Source organism: Sus scrofa, chromosome 9 (assembly GCF_054392235.1).
Source record: "Sus scrofa isolate SSC_HxYL_T2T_F1_AM1 chromosome 9, Sscrofa_HxYL_maternal_Yorkshire_Landrace_v2.0, whole genome shotgun sequence".
Lineage (NCBI taxonomy): Eukaryota > Metazoa > Chordata > Mammalia > Artiodactyla > Suidae > Sus > Sus scrofa.
This window is the reverse complement of record NC_139391.1, coordinates 46,188,380-46,205,714: the sequence shown is the minus strand read 5'-3', so window position 1 is coordinate 46,205,714 and position 17,335 is coordinate 46,188,380. Positions and strand designations below refer to the sequence as shown.

General features: G+C 43.4%; 2 protein-coding genes across 11 annotated transcripts in view; one reads left to right on the top strand and one right to left on the bottom strand.

Annotated features, from left to right (window-relative positions):
* Positions 1 to 17,335, bottom strand: part of IL10RA (interleukin 10 receptor subunit alpha) — a 926,736-nt gene that overhangs the window by 159,261 nt on the left and 750,140 nt on the right. The gene's annotated exons all lie outside the window — the stretch shown is intronic.
* Positions 12,023 to 17,335, top strand: part of DDX6 (DEAD-box helicase 6) — a 38,138-nt gene continuing 32,825 nt past the window's right edge. For 3 of the 10 annotated variants that reach the window (XM_084976311.1, XM_005667408.3, XM_084976314.1), the window contains exons 1-2: positions 12,023 to 12,146; positions 15,336 to 15,810. In XM_084976311.1, the coding sequence (XP_084832437.1) occupies positions 15,611 to 15,810 (200 nt within the window). In that variant the 5' untranslated portion in view covers positions 12,023 to 12,146; positions 15,336 to 15,610. Of the gene's footprint in view, positions 12,878 to 15,335; positions 16,315 to 17,335 lie in introns of all 10 variants that reach the window. The other 7 variants (XM_084976312.1, XM_005667410.4, XM_005667409.4 and 4 more) reach the window with 6 other exon arrangements.

Here is a 17,335-nt window from a genome sequence, read left to right as displayed (position 1 = left end):
TGGAGAGTCTTACACCTATTTGCAAATTAAAAGGAAGGACTCAGAAGAGCTAGACTATTTGCAATGAAGAAGATAGTAAGGGTACCCATTCATTCATGGATTCACTTGTAAATGTTTGGTGCACTTTTTGCTCTAGCGGCTCTACCAAGCACTTGGGATACAATGGGGAGCACTATATACATTGTCCCTGCTCTCCTCTAGTCTTATAAGGAAGACAAACAATAAACAAGTCATCATGAAGAAGTGACATGATTAGAGCTATGACAAGAATTATGAAGAAAATAAACAAGATCCTGTGATAGAGGAAAGGACGTATGTATGCATGTGCAGGAGGGTCTTTGAAGAATGACATTTGCTTGAAGAATGACAACCAGCCAGATGTGTCCAGAGACACACATCTACAAATAGGGAAGGTGATCTTTGACCCTGTTGCCATGGACTGTGGGCACCTGGCCTGATATTTTCTACCACTGTCATCATTTCATTCTTCGCTCAGAGGAAACAGTGGGAAAGAGTTTGGCTGATCCAAGAACTTCCAAGAAAAGGCCAGTGTGGCTGGCGTAGAATGAGCAACTAGGAGCTGAAGTAGGAGAGACGGGCAGGATTCAGATCATGTAGCTCCTTGCAGACCAGGGCAGGGAATTGGGAGCATGTTCTCAGCATATTGGGAAGCTCTTGACAATGTAGGGTACTGATGCTCTCTCTCATTTGCATTAAAAAATATCACTAAGGCTGTGTGGAAAATATATTGGGGTAAGACAAGAAGGAGTAAGGAACCCAGGTTAGGACAAAACAGCAGTAAACAGGCCAATGAAAGACAATTCTGTCTGGATGAGGGTAGAGGCAATGAGGTAATAAGAAGTGGACAAAAAAAAAAGTGGACAGATTTAGGACATTTCTTAGAGGTCAAACCTATCTATAGGACTTGGTGATGGACTGGATGTAAGAGATGAGGGAATGATCTAGCACAAGGAAGCAGAAATTGCAATAATGTATAATTGTTTTGGAAGGATTATTTTTGAAAAGGAGACTAAAGGGAAGCTGCCGTTTGTTCAAGAGCCCATTCAGTAAACATTTACTGAGTACCTACCAAATGCCAGGCCATATGGTAGGTGTGGGACATACAAAGGATAGGGCATAGATAGAACCAGTCCTTGTGGAAGGCATATCTGCAGTGAGACTGACTCTGAGGCGTTCCCTTGTAGCACATCAGGTTGAAGATCTGGCATTGTCACTGCAGCTGCTGGGGTTGATCTCTGGCTGGGGGAACTTCCACCTGCTGTGGGTGTGGCCAAACAAAAACAAAAAAAATTGACTCTGATACCAAGGGATTAGCACAGTAATAGAAATTTGCACAATGGTGACACCTAGGTGGGAGAGCTCCACTCTGCCTGGGGTACAGAGGGAAGGGATGTCACAGAAGGAGGTAAGGCTAGGTTCTTCAGAAGATGAGTCCAGAGGTGGAAAAAGGAAACGGAAGAACACTGAACTCTGTGACCTTGATTTTCTTCCACGAAGTAGGAGGCAGTCCTCTGCTTCGAGTCAGTAATAGGTCAGAAGATTTGAAGAAATGCTGTCTATTCTCACTTGTGTCCTCCATTGGTGAGGGAGCCCGGTTTGCCCTTAGAGTATCCAGCATGATGTCCTGACCTTAGTCACAGGGCATTTTATGTTCATCCAGAGATATTCATTGAGAGCATATCTCCAAAAACATCTTAATTCTCTCCCCCAAGTTAGTTATTACTCTATTTTTCATTTAACAACATTTTTTGAATTGTACACTTAATTTTTTCCTTCTGGTTTTATTTATAATTGACATACAGCACTGTATAAGGTAGATAGATAGAAAAAAAGAAATTTAAGAAAATAATTTTTTCTTGTGCTGAGAACTCTTAGGATTTACTCTCTAAATAGCTTGCATATATAATGTATGGCTGTGTTAACTATATTTCTCATGTTATCCACTTCATCCATGGCACTTACTTATCTTGTGAGTGGAAGTTTGCACCTTTTGACTGCCTTCATCCAATTCCCACCCCACCTCACCTCATCATACTCAACCCTACCCCCCACCTCTGGCAACCGCAAATCTGATCTCTTTTTCTATGAGTTTGATTTGAAGTTTAAGTGACCCACGACACTATATTAGTTCTTATACAACATAGTTATTTGATATTTCTATACATTTCAAAATGATCACTACAATAAGTCTAGTTCTGATGTGTCACCATACAAAGATATTACATTGTTATTGACTATATATCCCACATACCATACATACTCATGATTCATTTATTTTGCACCTGGAAGTTGGTACCTCTTAACATCCCTAACCTTTCCTCCCTCTATCCTTATTTGACAATACTTAATAAGCATTTATTGTGTATCTGGCACAGAATAAATAAATGAATAATGAATAAGTGAACAAAGGAATAAATAGTTGAATGAATGAACAATAATTACAGCTTGTCACTGACACTAGAAACAAGATTTAGCTAAATTCTTTTTTTTTTTTTTTTATCTTTTTGCTATTTCTTTGGGCCCCTCCCACGGCATATGGAGGTTCCCAGGCTAGGGGTCGAATTGGAGCTGTAGCCACTGGCCTACGCCAGAGCCACAGCAACGTGGGATCCGAGCCTCGTCTGCAACGTACACCACAGCTCATGGCAATGCCAGATCCTTAACCCACTGAGCAAAGGCAGGGACCGAACCTGCAACCTCGTGGTTCCTAGTGATTCGTTAACCACTGCGCCACGACGGGAACTCCTTTTTTTTTTTTTTTTTTTTATTTAGCTAAATTCTTGATAGAACTGGGGTTCCCGTTGTTGCTCAGTGGATTAGGGACCCAGCGCTCTCTCTGTGAAGATGTGCATTCAATCCCTGGCCTCACTCAGTGGTTAAGGAGCCCGCATTGCCACAAGCTGCAACAAAGAGTACAGATGCGGCTCGGGTTTGGCATTGCTATAGCTGTGACATGGGCTTGCAGCTGCAGCTCCTATTCCACCCTGGGCCCAGGAACTTCCATGTGCCGCAGCTGTGGCCGTAAAAAGAAAAAAATTTTGATTCAACTATATTTTTAGCTACCCCATGTTTAGCATCGAAACTTTTAGCTACCTAGATCACCTACTATAAAAATAGCTATTGTTTATTGAGGCTTGCAATGAGGTAGGCCATATGCTAAGCATTTTACATGTATTTCTCATTTACTCTTCTCACAACCACCCCAGAGACAGAGGTATTATTCTGATTTTACAGATGAGAAAACTGGTTTAGGGAGAGTAAATAGCCTAGGAATTCAAGCTCAGGTCTTATTTTTCCTAAGTCAGATCTCCACACTATGCATAGTTTTCATTCTTCCCCTACTTCCAAAAGACACCATGTTTTTGCATAAATATTACTTGATATTTTGAACAATAATCTTTTAGTTACTGAAAATGTTTGGCATGGCAATATCTGAGGCACCGCTTTTGCTGGCCTGAAGAACACAGAGACATACATCTACAAATAGGGATGGTGATCTTTGACCCTGTTGCCACGGACTGTGGGCACCTGGCCTGATATTTTCTACCACTGTCATCATTTCATTCTTGCCTACAAATTACCAGCCAATAAGTAGTGAGCATCTCAGTTCCAAACAATTTATAAATATGAACTAGCTTTGCTACATGGACATGATACTAGTTTTGTTACAAGGACATGATACTTGCTTTCAAAGAGCTTCCAATCTAGTAGGAGAAATAAGACCAGCAAAAACTCAATAAAAGCGAACTAGCTGGAGTTCCCCAGTGGCTCAGCAGGTTATGGATATGGCTTGGGTTGCTGTTGTGGTGTGGGTTCAATCTCTAGCCTGGGAATTTTTGCATGCTGTGAGCATGGCCAAAGGAAAGAAAGAAAGAAAGGGAGGAAGGACGGAAGAAAGAAAGCACACAAATGGCTATGATACAGGCTGTAAATAACATGATTGTATAATTTATTGTTCAAGTCGGGATACTTTTGAGAATAAACAGGAGTGCTATTACTAATTCCTGTGGAACCACCCAGGTATTAAGCCCAGACTGCTCTGAACAATCCAGGTTGTATCACCTCATCAAGGAAAGAGTTTGAAATGGTGGCAAGCACAAAGGAGCAATGGGGCTGAGTCCGAAAACCCCAGGGCTAAAAATGGATTGAGTTGAGCTTGCTACTTAGGAGAGCACAAGCAACAAACATTTAAACAGGAGTTCCCTGGTGGCTCAGTGGGTTACAGATCTAGCATTGTCACTGCTGTGGTTTACACATGTAAACAAAATAATTTCAGGTAGCTTACTGGAGTAAAGAGTGGGTGGGGGAAGGGACTTGCTTTCAAAAGCATGATCAGGAGATCCCCCTGTGGCTCAGTGGGTTAAGAACCCAACATAGGGAGTTCCTGTCATGGCGCAGCAGAAACAAATCCTACTAGAAATCATGAGATTGCGGGTTCGATCCCTGGCTTCACTCAGTGGGTTAAGGATCTGGTGTTGTTGTGAGCTGAGGTGTAGGTCACAGATGCTGTTTGGTTCCTGCATTGCTGTGGCTGTGGCGTTGACCAGCAGCTACAGCTCTGATTAGACCCCTAGCCTGGGAACCTCCATATGCTGCAGGTATGGCCCTAAAAAGCAAAAATAATAATAATAATAAAATAAAATAAATTATCACAAGAATAGTCTTATCTCAGCACTGATCTGAAGGTCAGTAAGCCCAACCTCCCATTCATGGAGTTTGGGGGAGAGGAGGGTCTAGGGCCCTCCTACTTAGTGTGAAGAGAGATGAGATTTCAGTTTTATTCTGTGGGTGATAGAGAATCACTAAAGAGAGTCTTGAACAGAACTGACAATTACTCTGGCACAGTGTGTAGGGTGGGTTAGAGAGGGGAAGAAGTTGAAGCAGGAAGTCCAGGCAACTACTGAAATAGTCTGAGCAAGAGGAAAAACTCCTGGAGTGGGAGAGTGGCAGTAATAATGGAGAAGCAGAGATGGACGTGACACCCCAGAAAAAGAATGGGGAGGGTTTTGCAACTGGATGCCATCTAGCATAGTGCCAGTCCCTCGGAGGCCTTCTGGAAACGCTAGTTTCTCTGTCCTCTCTTACTCAGCAGGTAATGGGAGTGAGGGAAGTTGTTTTTGGTTTTGTTCTGTTTTGTTTTTTGGCTACACCCTCAGCATGCAGAAGTTCCAGGGCCAGGGATAGAACCCACACCACAGCAGTGACCCAAGCCACCACAGTGACAATGCTGGATCCTTAACTGCTAGACCACCAGGGAATACCTCAATTGTCCTTTTGTTTTAAACTTTTAAAAAAATTGTATCGAAGTATAGTTGATTTACAATGTTGTGTTAATTTCTGCTATACAGCAAAGTGACTCAGTTATACGAATATACTCTTTTTCATATTTTTTCCCATTATGGTTTATCACAGGATATTGAATATAGGTCCCTGTGCTATATAGGTAGGAGGACCTTGTTAACAACTGTCCTTTAAAGATAGTGATTCTCGGAGTTCTCTTGTGGTGCAGTGGGTTAGTATGCTGCATATGTTGCAGGCACAGCCAAAAGGGAAAAAAAAAAATAGTTTCACATCCTTGGCTGCACATTGGGCTCTTCTTGGGAACCTTAAAACAAAAAATGATGGTGGGTCCCCAACACAAAGGATTCTGACTTAATTTACCTGGGATGGAGCACACACTGGTGTTTTTCTTTTTTCCTTCCCTCCTCTTTTTTTTTTTTTTTTTTTTTTTTTTTGTATTTTTAGGGCCGCACCCATGGCATATGGAGGTTCCCAGGCTAGGGGTCTAATTGGAGCTGTAGCCATCTGCCTACACCGCAGCCACAGCAATGTCAGATCTGAGCCGCGTCTGTGACATATACCACAGCTGACGGCAATGCCGGATCCTTAACCCACTGAGCAGGGCCAGGGATTGAACCGGCAACCTCATGGTTCCTAGTCGGATTCGTTTCCACTGAGCCACAACAGGAACTCCATCTCTCTCTCTTTCCCTATCTTTCTTTCTCAGCATTAAACATTTATTTTTCCATAAATCTTGCGACTCAACAAAAGAATGCTAAATTAAATACACAAGTAAAACTCAAAACAATTGAAAGATAAGCTCACTCCTTTCCCAAGTGATACGTACAGGAAAAGTGATTTCCTTTGCTTCTGTATGATTGACAGAAAGGAAAGCTCTCCTCCTTTATGACCTATGCAAGTTTTGGATATTTTCAAACTGAAGATGGGAATATCTAGAGACAATACTATTTCATGTCAAATAATCCTCTTTTTGAATATAACCAAAAATGCTAAAGCTTTACTCACTGAAGTACTTTGTCTTCTGGAAGAGATTTCAAACTCAAAATTACTCATGCCTCTTTCTGCCTGAACATAGATAAGCATCAAATCATACATTCAAATCCAAATCGAAATTTGAAAAGGAAATTGTGTCTAGTACACCACAGTCCTCAAATGCTTGCTTGATGAATTTGGGGAGGATGTGGGTGAAGGGAAGGGATAAAGATAGTAGAAAAAAATCGGCACCTGGCATTTTCAAAAGGGCCTGTGTCGGAATTCTCTGATGGCTCAGTAGGTTAAGGATCTGGCATTGTCACTGCTATGGCGTGTGTTCAATATCTGGCCCAGGAACTTCTACATGCCACGAGTGTGGCCAAAAAAAAAGTGCTTGTGTTGATGTTAATGACCAGCCATGATGAAGAACCACCAGAAAGAGGTCGAAGGGCCTCAGAAAGGGCTCAGCTGTTGGGCCAGTCAGCCTGGTTATGGGGCTCTCTCCGGCAATAACATTCCTGGAGCAGAAGCTGTGGAATTAGAGCATGGCTCTTGTTTACTGAGGTTGGTAGAGTACTAAGTTGAAGAATAAGAGGTGATACAGGCTGGGGAAAAAGAACTGGCCAACCACAGGCTCTAATCTGATAGAAAAAGCAGAGGTTCAGGTGAAAGTTGATAAAATAACGATGGCAACACCACTTTTTTTTTTTTGAGTGCTATTTTCTGACTACGAAAATAAGCAGTTTATACAAATTCTCACTCTCACAGAGCTCTAGGTTCTTTTATTTCCATTTTATAAATGAAGTAACAGGAGCTCGGAAATTTAAAAAGATTCCCAAGTTTATAGAGTTAATAAGTGGAAAAACTGGGATTTGAACCCAGATCTGACTGACTCAGTATCTGGCCTCTGGCTGGGCAGGAGCAAGGGAGTAGGAAGCGGGGAGGGTAGGGAATCTGCTTGTGGGAATCTGCTGGGTTTTGAATGGGCTTGAGATTGCTCCCAAAGAAATGAGAGTTTCTGAGGGAAACAATGGAAGGTGAGGGAATGGGTCCTGAGGAGATCAGGGCAACACAGGCTTTCGAGAGAGAACGGGAAATCAGACTGGATGGGCCCATTGACAGACCCAATCTGCCAATGGAATGAAGACTCCAAATGGTAAAAAAGAACTGGGAGACACTCAGGGGTTATTTAGGAGGGGGCTGACATAAAGAATGATCTTTAAAATTCATCAAGCAGTTAAAGAGCTAGGAAGGTCACAGAGGAGAACTCTGCACTGAAATAATGTCTTCCTTTGTTCCTTGTCTGGTCCTGGTAGCTGTAGATGTTACTTAATCCAACCCTGGCACTCAAGACTGCAGAGACTGCCCACTCCATAGCTATAAGCTAGCTTCCCACAGCTCATACCTAAGATCACCTAAGATACCTAAGTTTTATCTTCAAGGATCAATAGAAGGCCCTGCAGATTGACTAGGGCCAGGAAATCAGGGCTGGGCATTTTGTCATGATTGTTTCTGCCCTTCTGAGAAGGTCATTCAGAAATATAATGTTGTTACAAGGTCCTGGGTACAAAGGAGGCACCAGGCACATACCCACTCCACGACAATTCCATAGGATTGCCAGAGACCCCTATCAACATCACCCATCAGCAACCTAACCTAACTTGGAAAGCACCCAAGAACATCAAAGCATCATGGGGGATGGTGTCAGTTCTGTTTTGATCCTAGGAGGTCAAATTAAATTTATACCTAAAGAACTAGTTTCCTGCTGTGGTGCAGTGGGTTAATGACCCAGCTTGTCTCTGGTGTTGCCAGTTTGATTCCCCAGCTTGTACAGGGAATTAAGGATCCATCATCCAGCATCCAGCTGTGCTGTAGGCAACTTCCACATGCCATGGGTGCAGCTGAAAAAGGAAAAACAACAACAAACTAGCTTCCAGACTTCAGTGTCTTACCAGCATACATTATTTTCAAGTTAATGAGTAGCTGGTGCACAGGAGGGAAAATTGAGGAGGCAAAATGAATAGCTAGAATTCTCTGGGTGATGACCAGAACACAAACAATGCTGGGATCTGATGAGGCCAAATTTGGTGAGCTGAGCTAGCTGGTTGTGGTACCCGGGAAGGGGGAGATGAATATAAATTCTGTAAACCAAAACCTGATAGTTTGGGGGAAATGTGTTTAACCCACTCACTTCCTTCCTTGTTTGCAATATTGCTTTCTTATTTTTCAACTTGAGTTTATTCTGGAAGCGGAACATTTATTGCAACAAAAATGTGCCAAATGCGGTCTCTCTGTGATTAGATACATCTGCTTAGTATGCATTAACTTCAGGGCAGTACTTGCACCTCTCTGAGGATTTCTTTCTTTGTCAAGCTCTCAGTAGGCTGATGCTGCTTCATTTTCTTCAGGTGTATAAATTGAAGAGGCAATTTCTACCTGCTGTGAAGTCCAAAGAAAATGGTACTTGGCTCCTTGGGCCTATTAGCCTTAAGTCTTGGCTAGTAATTCCCAGATATTGCTTGAGCATATTGAAAAGAACTTTATCTGTTGAAATTTCTTTTAGAAAATCAAAATATTTTGCTGATTGTGAAAGAGGAAAAATGTTGTATTGTAAAACTTAGCCAGGTGTGATATAATCATTTTATTGAGGATAAGATGTGGGTGAATTTTTTTCTAGGTAATGAATACATTTGCTTGTAGTTTAAGTTAAAAAAAAACTATTATGTTTGCTTAAAAAAATAACAGGAAGTCAAAAGTGTGAAATCTATTATAGCATATTAAAAACATTTGGGTTTTTTAAGATAGTATCACATATGTATATTCCCCAGGTTCAAATTACTTGGAATTCTAGATTCTAAATATTATAAATTGAAGATGAATCAGTGTAAGTTGTGATTCTTTTTCTTTCTTTTAGTTATTTTTAGGTAAATACAGATACTCTGTGAGACTGGCAAACAGTATTTGCTGGGGGAGTACCCATTATTGTGATCAAATTCCAAATAGTATTTTTATTCGAACCTCATTCACACACACACACACACACAGAGTCCTGCGTGTTTTAAACAGAGCTACTGAAAATCTCAATTCCATTTACGAATCTTTTTTAAGATATCTTTCCTATAGACAGAATCTCTAGGAGGCAGCAACAATCCAGGCCAAACATTTTAGCTAACAGCATCTAGTTGAAAAAAAGTAGGACAGGAGAATTGAGAGTGACTAAAAACAAAATGACAATGACCAATACAGGAGTTCCCATCATGGCGCAGGAGAAACAAATCAGACCAGGGACCATGAGGTTGTGGGTTCGATCCCTAGCCTCGCTCAGTGGGTTAAGGATCCAGCATTGCCATGAGCTGTGGTCTAGGTCGAAGACATGGCTCACATCTGGCGTTGCTGTGGCTTTTGTGTAGGCCCGCAGCAATAGCTCCAATTAGACCCTTAGCCTGGGAACCTCCATATGCTGTAGGTGCGGCCCTAAATAGACCAAAAATGACCAATACATTTTGGGAAACATTTTACAACAATTATACAATTATCAGGTGACTTCGCTGGGGATAGAAACCTATCCCTCTAGAAACCATATATACCACAGTTCACCTGAACTATTACACTCAATGTGGTCAAAGATTTACGTAATGCTTTTTTTTTTTTTTTGTCTTTTTAGGGCTACACCCACTACATATGGAGGTTCCCAGGCTAAGGGTCCAATTGGAGCTGTAGCTGCCGGCCTAAGCCACAGCCACAGCCACTCGGGATCCGAGCCTCGTCTGCGACCTACACCACAGGTCACAACATCGGATCCCTAACCCACTGAGCGAGGCCAGGGATCGAACCTGAGTCCTCATGGACACTAGTTGGGTTCTCTAACCACTGAGCCACGACGGGAACTCCTCATGCAATACTTGAAAGAAACATTTTATAAAGATACTACGTGCACTATCAAATAATTCACCTGTGTCATATTTTTCTACTGTTCTTATTAATCTGTTTGAACTAGGGAGAAAAAAAGATCTTGAGATAGTTGAATTGGATCTATCAACCACCGGATCTATGAACCAAGAAGAAAAGGGCCAAGGGTTAATAGTTTAATTCTATATCATCTATATTTCTCATCGGAAAGCTGAAAAGGGCTGACATAAACAAACTGGAGGGATATCTGACGATCTTATAACAATATTATGCAGACTCTTGAAAGGTTTTAACCCTGGCAGATTTTTAGGTGAGAATAGGCAGCTATTTCATATTCTGCTCTTGGTTGCAGAAGAAATGGCACCTCACTTTTGGTTTTTGTCAAGACCTCAGTCAGGCCCCCTTTGAAGGTAACAGTTTATTTATGAACACATCCCTTTCCTTTGGCTGGTCTGAGCGGTCTAGGGAAAGAGACCTGAGCGGGCTGTGGCCTGTTTTAAATCCCTAGGCTCTCCTCCCTCCCACTCCCTTTTTGCTCTCCTCCCCTTCACATTCCTGCTACTTGGAAAGACAGTGAGGCCTCATACTTCAACATTTTCTTAAAGAACCACTTAGCCATTCTTTCTCCGGGATGGGCACAAGATGCCAGTTATTCCCTTAAATGAGTGGATGTTTTAAAAGCTGGGTGGGAGACCACATACTACAAATTTAGATGAACAAATTAAAGGGAATTAAAAAATCTCAAGAACAGCTTTTTCACACTTCTCTACCACCTTTCCTTAGGCTGTGTGGAAATAAAATAAACGAAGACCACCAATGAGAACAGGCTATTCATTCAAAGCTTGCTGTAACAAGGGAGCCAGCCGCCTTCTCTTAGTTTGGTAGACTTAGAGGCCGGCAGTTTAAAAAAAAAAAAAAAAAAAAAAAAAAAATTAAATTAAAAAAAAAGGGCAGGGGGCGGCGGCAAAGCTTCAGGGTATGCTCTGATTGGAGGTTGTTAACACGGGGTAGCTGGAGGCGGGCTAACTAGAAACTGGGCATCTTAAGTGATTGGTTTGAGGGAATATATTTGGCTTTCTCTGATTGGTCCCGAGTTGGGAGCAGGGGCAAAAATTCGGGAAGCTGGCAGTCAACGACGAAGTTTTTTGCCCCTTCCGTCACTGCAGAGGCTGTGGTTTCGCCTCTCGTGCTACTGGAAGCAGAAGTTGAGGGTCGTCAACACATGGTTTGGTCATTGCCCTGTATATTGTCTCTCAGCTGGGTGAGACCCAGGTTTATATTTTCCCTGGACCTAACTTAAACGTTCTAGCTTCCAGTTCTTGTTTTACCTGGAACAAGAGTCCATTCCTGTTATTTTTGTTAAGGATAAACGGAGACATTCAGATGTGAAAAATATTTATGGGTATAAATACATAATTATCTTTCTGATGAGGGTCAATCTGGAAAGGGAGTCGCCTTCGGTCTTCTGGTTCCCCATTTATGTGCAGAGCTCTTATTCCTATAATAACTGACTCAGTGTTTCTTTCCTTTGGGAGAGGCTAGGCCTCCCTGGTTCCCTCTCTGAGAATTGCTCTTTGGAGCAGAGCGAGGAGGATCGCTGCCCCAGTGTCCCATTCTCTTTCCTGAGGCTCGCTCTCCGGGTTCCGGCCGTGGTCGCACCTTGGCTACTCAGCATCCCAACACCCCCGCGCCAGATCCGCCTCTACAGTCTCCCCCACCCCCCGCTTGCCCTGACACAGCGCCCCCTGTCCCCAGCCCCGCGCGCTCCCCGGGGTTCTCCCCGCTGCACCGGTCCCGGCTGGCCCCCCTTCCGGTGCCCAAACCCCGGCGCGCGCTGGCGCCTCCAGACTACTGGTTCCGCGTGTTCCTGGATGGAGGCCGGAGGGGCTCGGACGCGACCCCTCGGTCCTGCAGCAGCCTCCTTCGCCCGCGGGAGATGTCAGGTCAGCTCTCCCGTCCCCGAGCCGCTACCCGGTCTTTGGTCAGGAAAAAGCAGATCCTCCTCAGGTCCCACGCTCCCGATTTCCACTCTAGGGGGACCCTTCCCAGCGACCATTCCCCTATCATTTCTCCTCAGCTGTAGAAAGAGCAGCCCTCCTTTCCCTTCAGAAAGGGAGCCGTATTTCCCTTCCGACTTCCCCTCCACCGGGGCCCCGTGAGTCCCGGATCCGTAGGAAAGCACAGGCCTTCATTTTCTCCTCGGGTAGGTTCCCTGGCCAGGATTTGTCCTGTCGCGAAGCAGGACAGACTGAGACGCCGCGGCCGACACAGCTGCGGCGGCGGCCGGAGTCTCGCCATCTTGCGCGGAGGAGGAGCCGCAGCGGCCGCCATGCGGAGAACGCAGGGAGGAGGGGGGCAGGGAGCGGGGGAGCCGAGTTAGCTCAGTCCGGGCGGCGGCTTCGACGGCGCCTTGAGCGCGGGCAGCGGCGGAGGTAGGGCTGGACGGCCCCGGGAGCGGGCAGGCGCTGGCTGGTCGGCAGTGCAGCCCTGGCAGCTGAGCGGGGGCGGGGCGGGAGGAGGCCGAAGCGAGGGGCCGGGTGGGGGCGGGCGGAGGTTTCCGAGGAGGAAGGAGCGGCCGCCATTTTGGGAGCTTCGAGTCAACAATAAAGGACCGGGGGTGCCGAGCGGGAGTGGCCTCGGTGGTAGGACTCGGGCTCGAGCCGCGGGAAGTGGGGTGAGGCGGGGGGGGTGGAGGTCGGCGTTGACGCCGAGGCTGCGGGTAGCCCCCCGGCAGCTCTGAAAGGGGGTCTGAGGTGGAGGCCTGAGGCCTGGCCGGGCCCTGGGGAGGAAGGCGGGTGGCGGGCGGCAGCTGTGTGGGGTGGGGGCGCCCGGGAGGAGTAGGATGGAGCAATGTGGTGCGCGACAGGGTCTGGAGAAGGAGCGGGCGAAGTTCGCAGAGGAGTTTTGTAGAAGATGAGGGAAGGTGGGACCGTAGGAGGCAGCAAGGACTTAGGGAGATGGTGGAGGTTACTGGGTAAAAGGCGGCCCTATAGGGGGCGGCAGGGATATGCGGTGTCGGGAGAGCTTGGTTTGGAAGAGGACCGGCTGTTTGATCTGAGTAAGGCCGTGTAGGTCAATAACAAGGCGGTGATCTTGGAGCCCCGGATTCTTGGAGAAAAGAACAGGCCTTCTGACTTAAGGGTTTCTCTTTGGGGCCTTTTTGGGGGAGTCCCTATTGTTCCCTACCCGCGGAGCTGGTTCCCTGCTCTTGTTGCGCAGATACGATTGCAGGGCTCCAGCCCTTTTGTGTTTATGGGTCCAGAGAGCTGACTTGAAGTGTGTGGGTTTTTTTGGGTGGGGGTGAGAAGATAGAAGCAAGAAATGATTTCCCTACAATTAGGGAGCTCGAATCATTGGCTTGTTTCTTTCCCTTATCGCCCAGTCCCCTTTCTCTTCGACAGTCCCCTCATCCCTTCAAAATAGAACAGTCACTCTAACTTGCACACCAAGCTTAGAGAAACTGCGCTGCATTTGCAAACAAAAGGTCTTTTTGGAGATGACGGTACAGTTTGGCGTGTGAAACTGTCAGTTGCTAACTACGATCTGGAAAGTGCTGTAATTAACTCCGCTAGGGGCTCCTCCCAACTAGTCTGTGTGTCGTTCGTATTTTTGAAAATGTAGAAATATAACTTGCAAATCTAAATTGAGAAAGGGTAGGAGGAATATTTCCTTTCCTGAGACATAAAGCTGCAGTGCAGGCTTTAGCTTAATTAAGAGGGGAGCAGTTATCACATAGTCACATTTTGGATATAGGAAGATAGAAGGTCTTGTGTGTATAATGGACAGTGATGATATCATTTAATCTTTAGAGGTTGCCTTCTTCATCCTCTTAGTGCTTTGCAAACCAGTCTTCTGGTGTGAAGTAGCTGGTATTGCTGATCATAATATAAACCTGTCAATACTGGAAACCACTTACTACCTTGAACTGAAATTAGGTGGCTGTTAACCACCCTCTGCTTAAGAGGACTTTCAGCTTCTTGGGAGACGTGGAAATAGACAGCTTTGTGTATGTGATGATCAAGATTTGCTTTTGAGCAGCTTGATTTTTATTTAAAAAAAAAACCTCAAAGAGTATTTTAAAAGATTTTATAGTTTGAGAAATCTCGGTATATGGCAAGAAAACATTAACTAGTAAGCTAGTGTATTTTTGGTAAAACATTTAAAGCAGTTGACAAACCAAACAGGCCTTTATTTTCTGGCTTTTTCTGCCTGGCTTTTAAATTAAGTTTTTATTTACAAATAATTTGATTGGGGAATAGTTTTTTAAAATTTAACTATTAATTGGTACTCTGGGTTTCCTGGAGAGTTTGATCAAAGTTACTAGTGTTTTTAGCCTCTCACAGATTTTTTTTTTAATAGAAGTAAATTCCTTTTTGTGTTTTTGTAATTTAAAAGCAGTGCTATTTCAAGTTGGGATATGCCTTTTGAAAAGTGTTATACTAAAAATTATACCAGTTTTGTAGTATTCAGATTTAATTAATGTAGCTAAAGATTTTCTTGGCTGTTTTTCAAGCAAAAGTGTATACATTTTATATCCCTTGACTGCTTCAGTTATTGTTTTAAGGGTCAAAAACTTAGAAAGGAAAAAGAAATGCATTTTTCTTTATAAAGTTTAATTTCTGTGGTTGCAATTTATAAGGGCATAAATAGGTTTTTCTGAAAGCATAAAATTAAGTCAAAAGCTCAACTCTTCAAGTATTCTTACCGTCAGAAATAGAAAAAAATTAATGAATTGCCTTGTTCGTATGTAGATTTACATTAAGTTGTGCTGACACTTCATTGAGTTGTAATTGAGTGTAATGAATCATTGACATTTAGAGGTGTCAGGGACTTAATTCATCTAGGAGGAAACTGAAGGGAAGAGATCATCACTTGCCAACTAATGCTGATTTAATCACAGTATATTTCTACCTGATGTCTGTGTTGCTTTGAACTTTTCAGTGCAGGTTTGTTTTTTGAGGCAGGTCATCTTTTTGTGTTTCTAGCCTGGCTAGTGATTTGGTCTAAGTGCAGCTGTGTTCTTAAATCTTCAACTTTAAAAAAGGGAGTGCTTCTTTGAGTTCTTTAAAAAGGAAACAAAAAAGCTTTTTCTAACTTTACATTTGTTAATTTAACTTTTTTCTTTGTTTCAGATTGAACTGAGCGAATTCAGATATATAACTCAACCTTGTTAGAGGGCTTTTTTTTAAAAAAAAGAGTTGATTCGGTGCATGAGAGCAAGTTACTGCTGCTTACTGTTCAGAGACTTACAGGTGCTTGCCTGCATTGCAATAAAGGACTCATATATTGAGCAAGACTTATATTTATCTCTTCGTTTTGGAGAGCCTAATAAACTGTTATTACAGTTTCTTTACTGACTTTCAAAAGTTTTGAACTTTGAAAGAGACATCTTTACAATTAATACAGCATGAGCACGGCCAGAACAGAGAACCCTGTTATAATGGGTCTATCCAGTCAAAATGGTCAGCTGAGGGGCCCTGTGAAGCCCAGTGGTGGCCCTGGAGGAGGGGGCACACAGACACAGCAACAGATGAACCAGCTGAAAAACACCAACACAATCAATAATGGCACTCAGCAGCAAGCACAGAGTATGACCGCCACTATTAAGTAAGTTTTAGAATAAATAAACACACGTGGGGGGCCCAATGAGATTTATTTTGTTACTTTGTTGTTGACTATGTGTATCCTAAACATTTTGATTGCAAATAGAGGTCACATGCCTCTATGGCCCTGTAGGTATTTGCAATAGGATAATACATTTCTGTCATAATAAATTCAAGTTTATTAAGTATCAAGCAAAGGTGATGAATATTAATTTTGTATAGACTATTTTTTGAAACATTTCTGGCTTTTATAACGAGCTCAAATTCATCTTGTTTTTGCCAGTATGGCTTTCTCCTTAGTGTTATAAATTAGTTAAAGCCGATTTCAAGTTTGTTGGTTTGGTTTTTAAGGGCGGCACCTGTGGTATATGGAAGTTCCCGGGCTAGGGGTCAAATCATAGCTACAGCTGCTGGTCTATGCCACAGCTCATGGCAACTCAGGATCCTTAACCCACTGAGCGGGGCGGGGGCCAGGGATCAAACACACATCCTCATGGATACCAGTTGGGTTCTTAACTTGCTGAGCCACGATGGGAATTCCCAATTTCAAGCTAAAGACCTGCCCAGCCTTCTGAACTTCAAACATACTCACTTATAGAAAAATTTATCCATACCTTTTTTAAGTTTATATCACTTTGCTTTTCATGCTTTTCTGCCCTATTTTCATTTTTTTTTAAATAAGCTTTCTCATTCTTTTATACACAAAATAGTGATCAGTTTATTACTTAGGCAACTCAGAATTTTAAACTCTTAAAAACTTGGATCTCATTTTACTTCAGAATGTATGTTTTTTTAAATTTGAAAGTTTGGAGTCCCCATCGTGGCACAGTGGTTAACGAATCTGACTAGGAACCATGAGGTTGCAGGTTCGATCCCTGGCCTTGCTCAGTGGGTTAACGATCCGGCGTTGCCGTGAGCTGTGGTGTAGGTTGCAGACGCGGCTCGGATCCCGCGTTGCTGTGGCTCTGGCGCAGGCCGGTGGCTACAGCTCCGACTGAACCACTAGGCTGGGAACCTCCATATGCCGCTGTGGGAGCGGCCCTAGAAAAGGCAAAAAGACCAAAAAAAAAAAAAAAAAAGTTTATAGGCTGTCATCTTTAACTACATTTTAAAGTATTTGAAAGGTAACTATCACACAAAAGAATTAGTTTATAGAAAATTAACATTTGAGAATCTTGACCCATTTGAGATTTGTTTTTGTTGTTAAGAATCTAACCATCATAAGTTGATTTAACCTCTAGAATCTAATCTTCATAAGATGATGAAACACTTTTTTTTTTTTTTTTTTTTGATCTTTTTGCCATTTCTTGGGCCGCTCCCACGGCATATGGAGGTTCCCAGGCTAGGGGTCTAATCGGAGCTGTTGCTGCCAGCCAGCACCACAGCCACAGCAATGCCAGATCCTTAACTCACTGAGCGAGGCCAGGGATTGAACCCGAAACCTCAAGATTCCTGGTCAGATTCGTTTCCACTGTGCAACGACTGGAACTCCCATATTCTATTATTTTTAAGGTGAATGCTTTAAATGG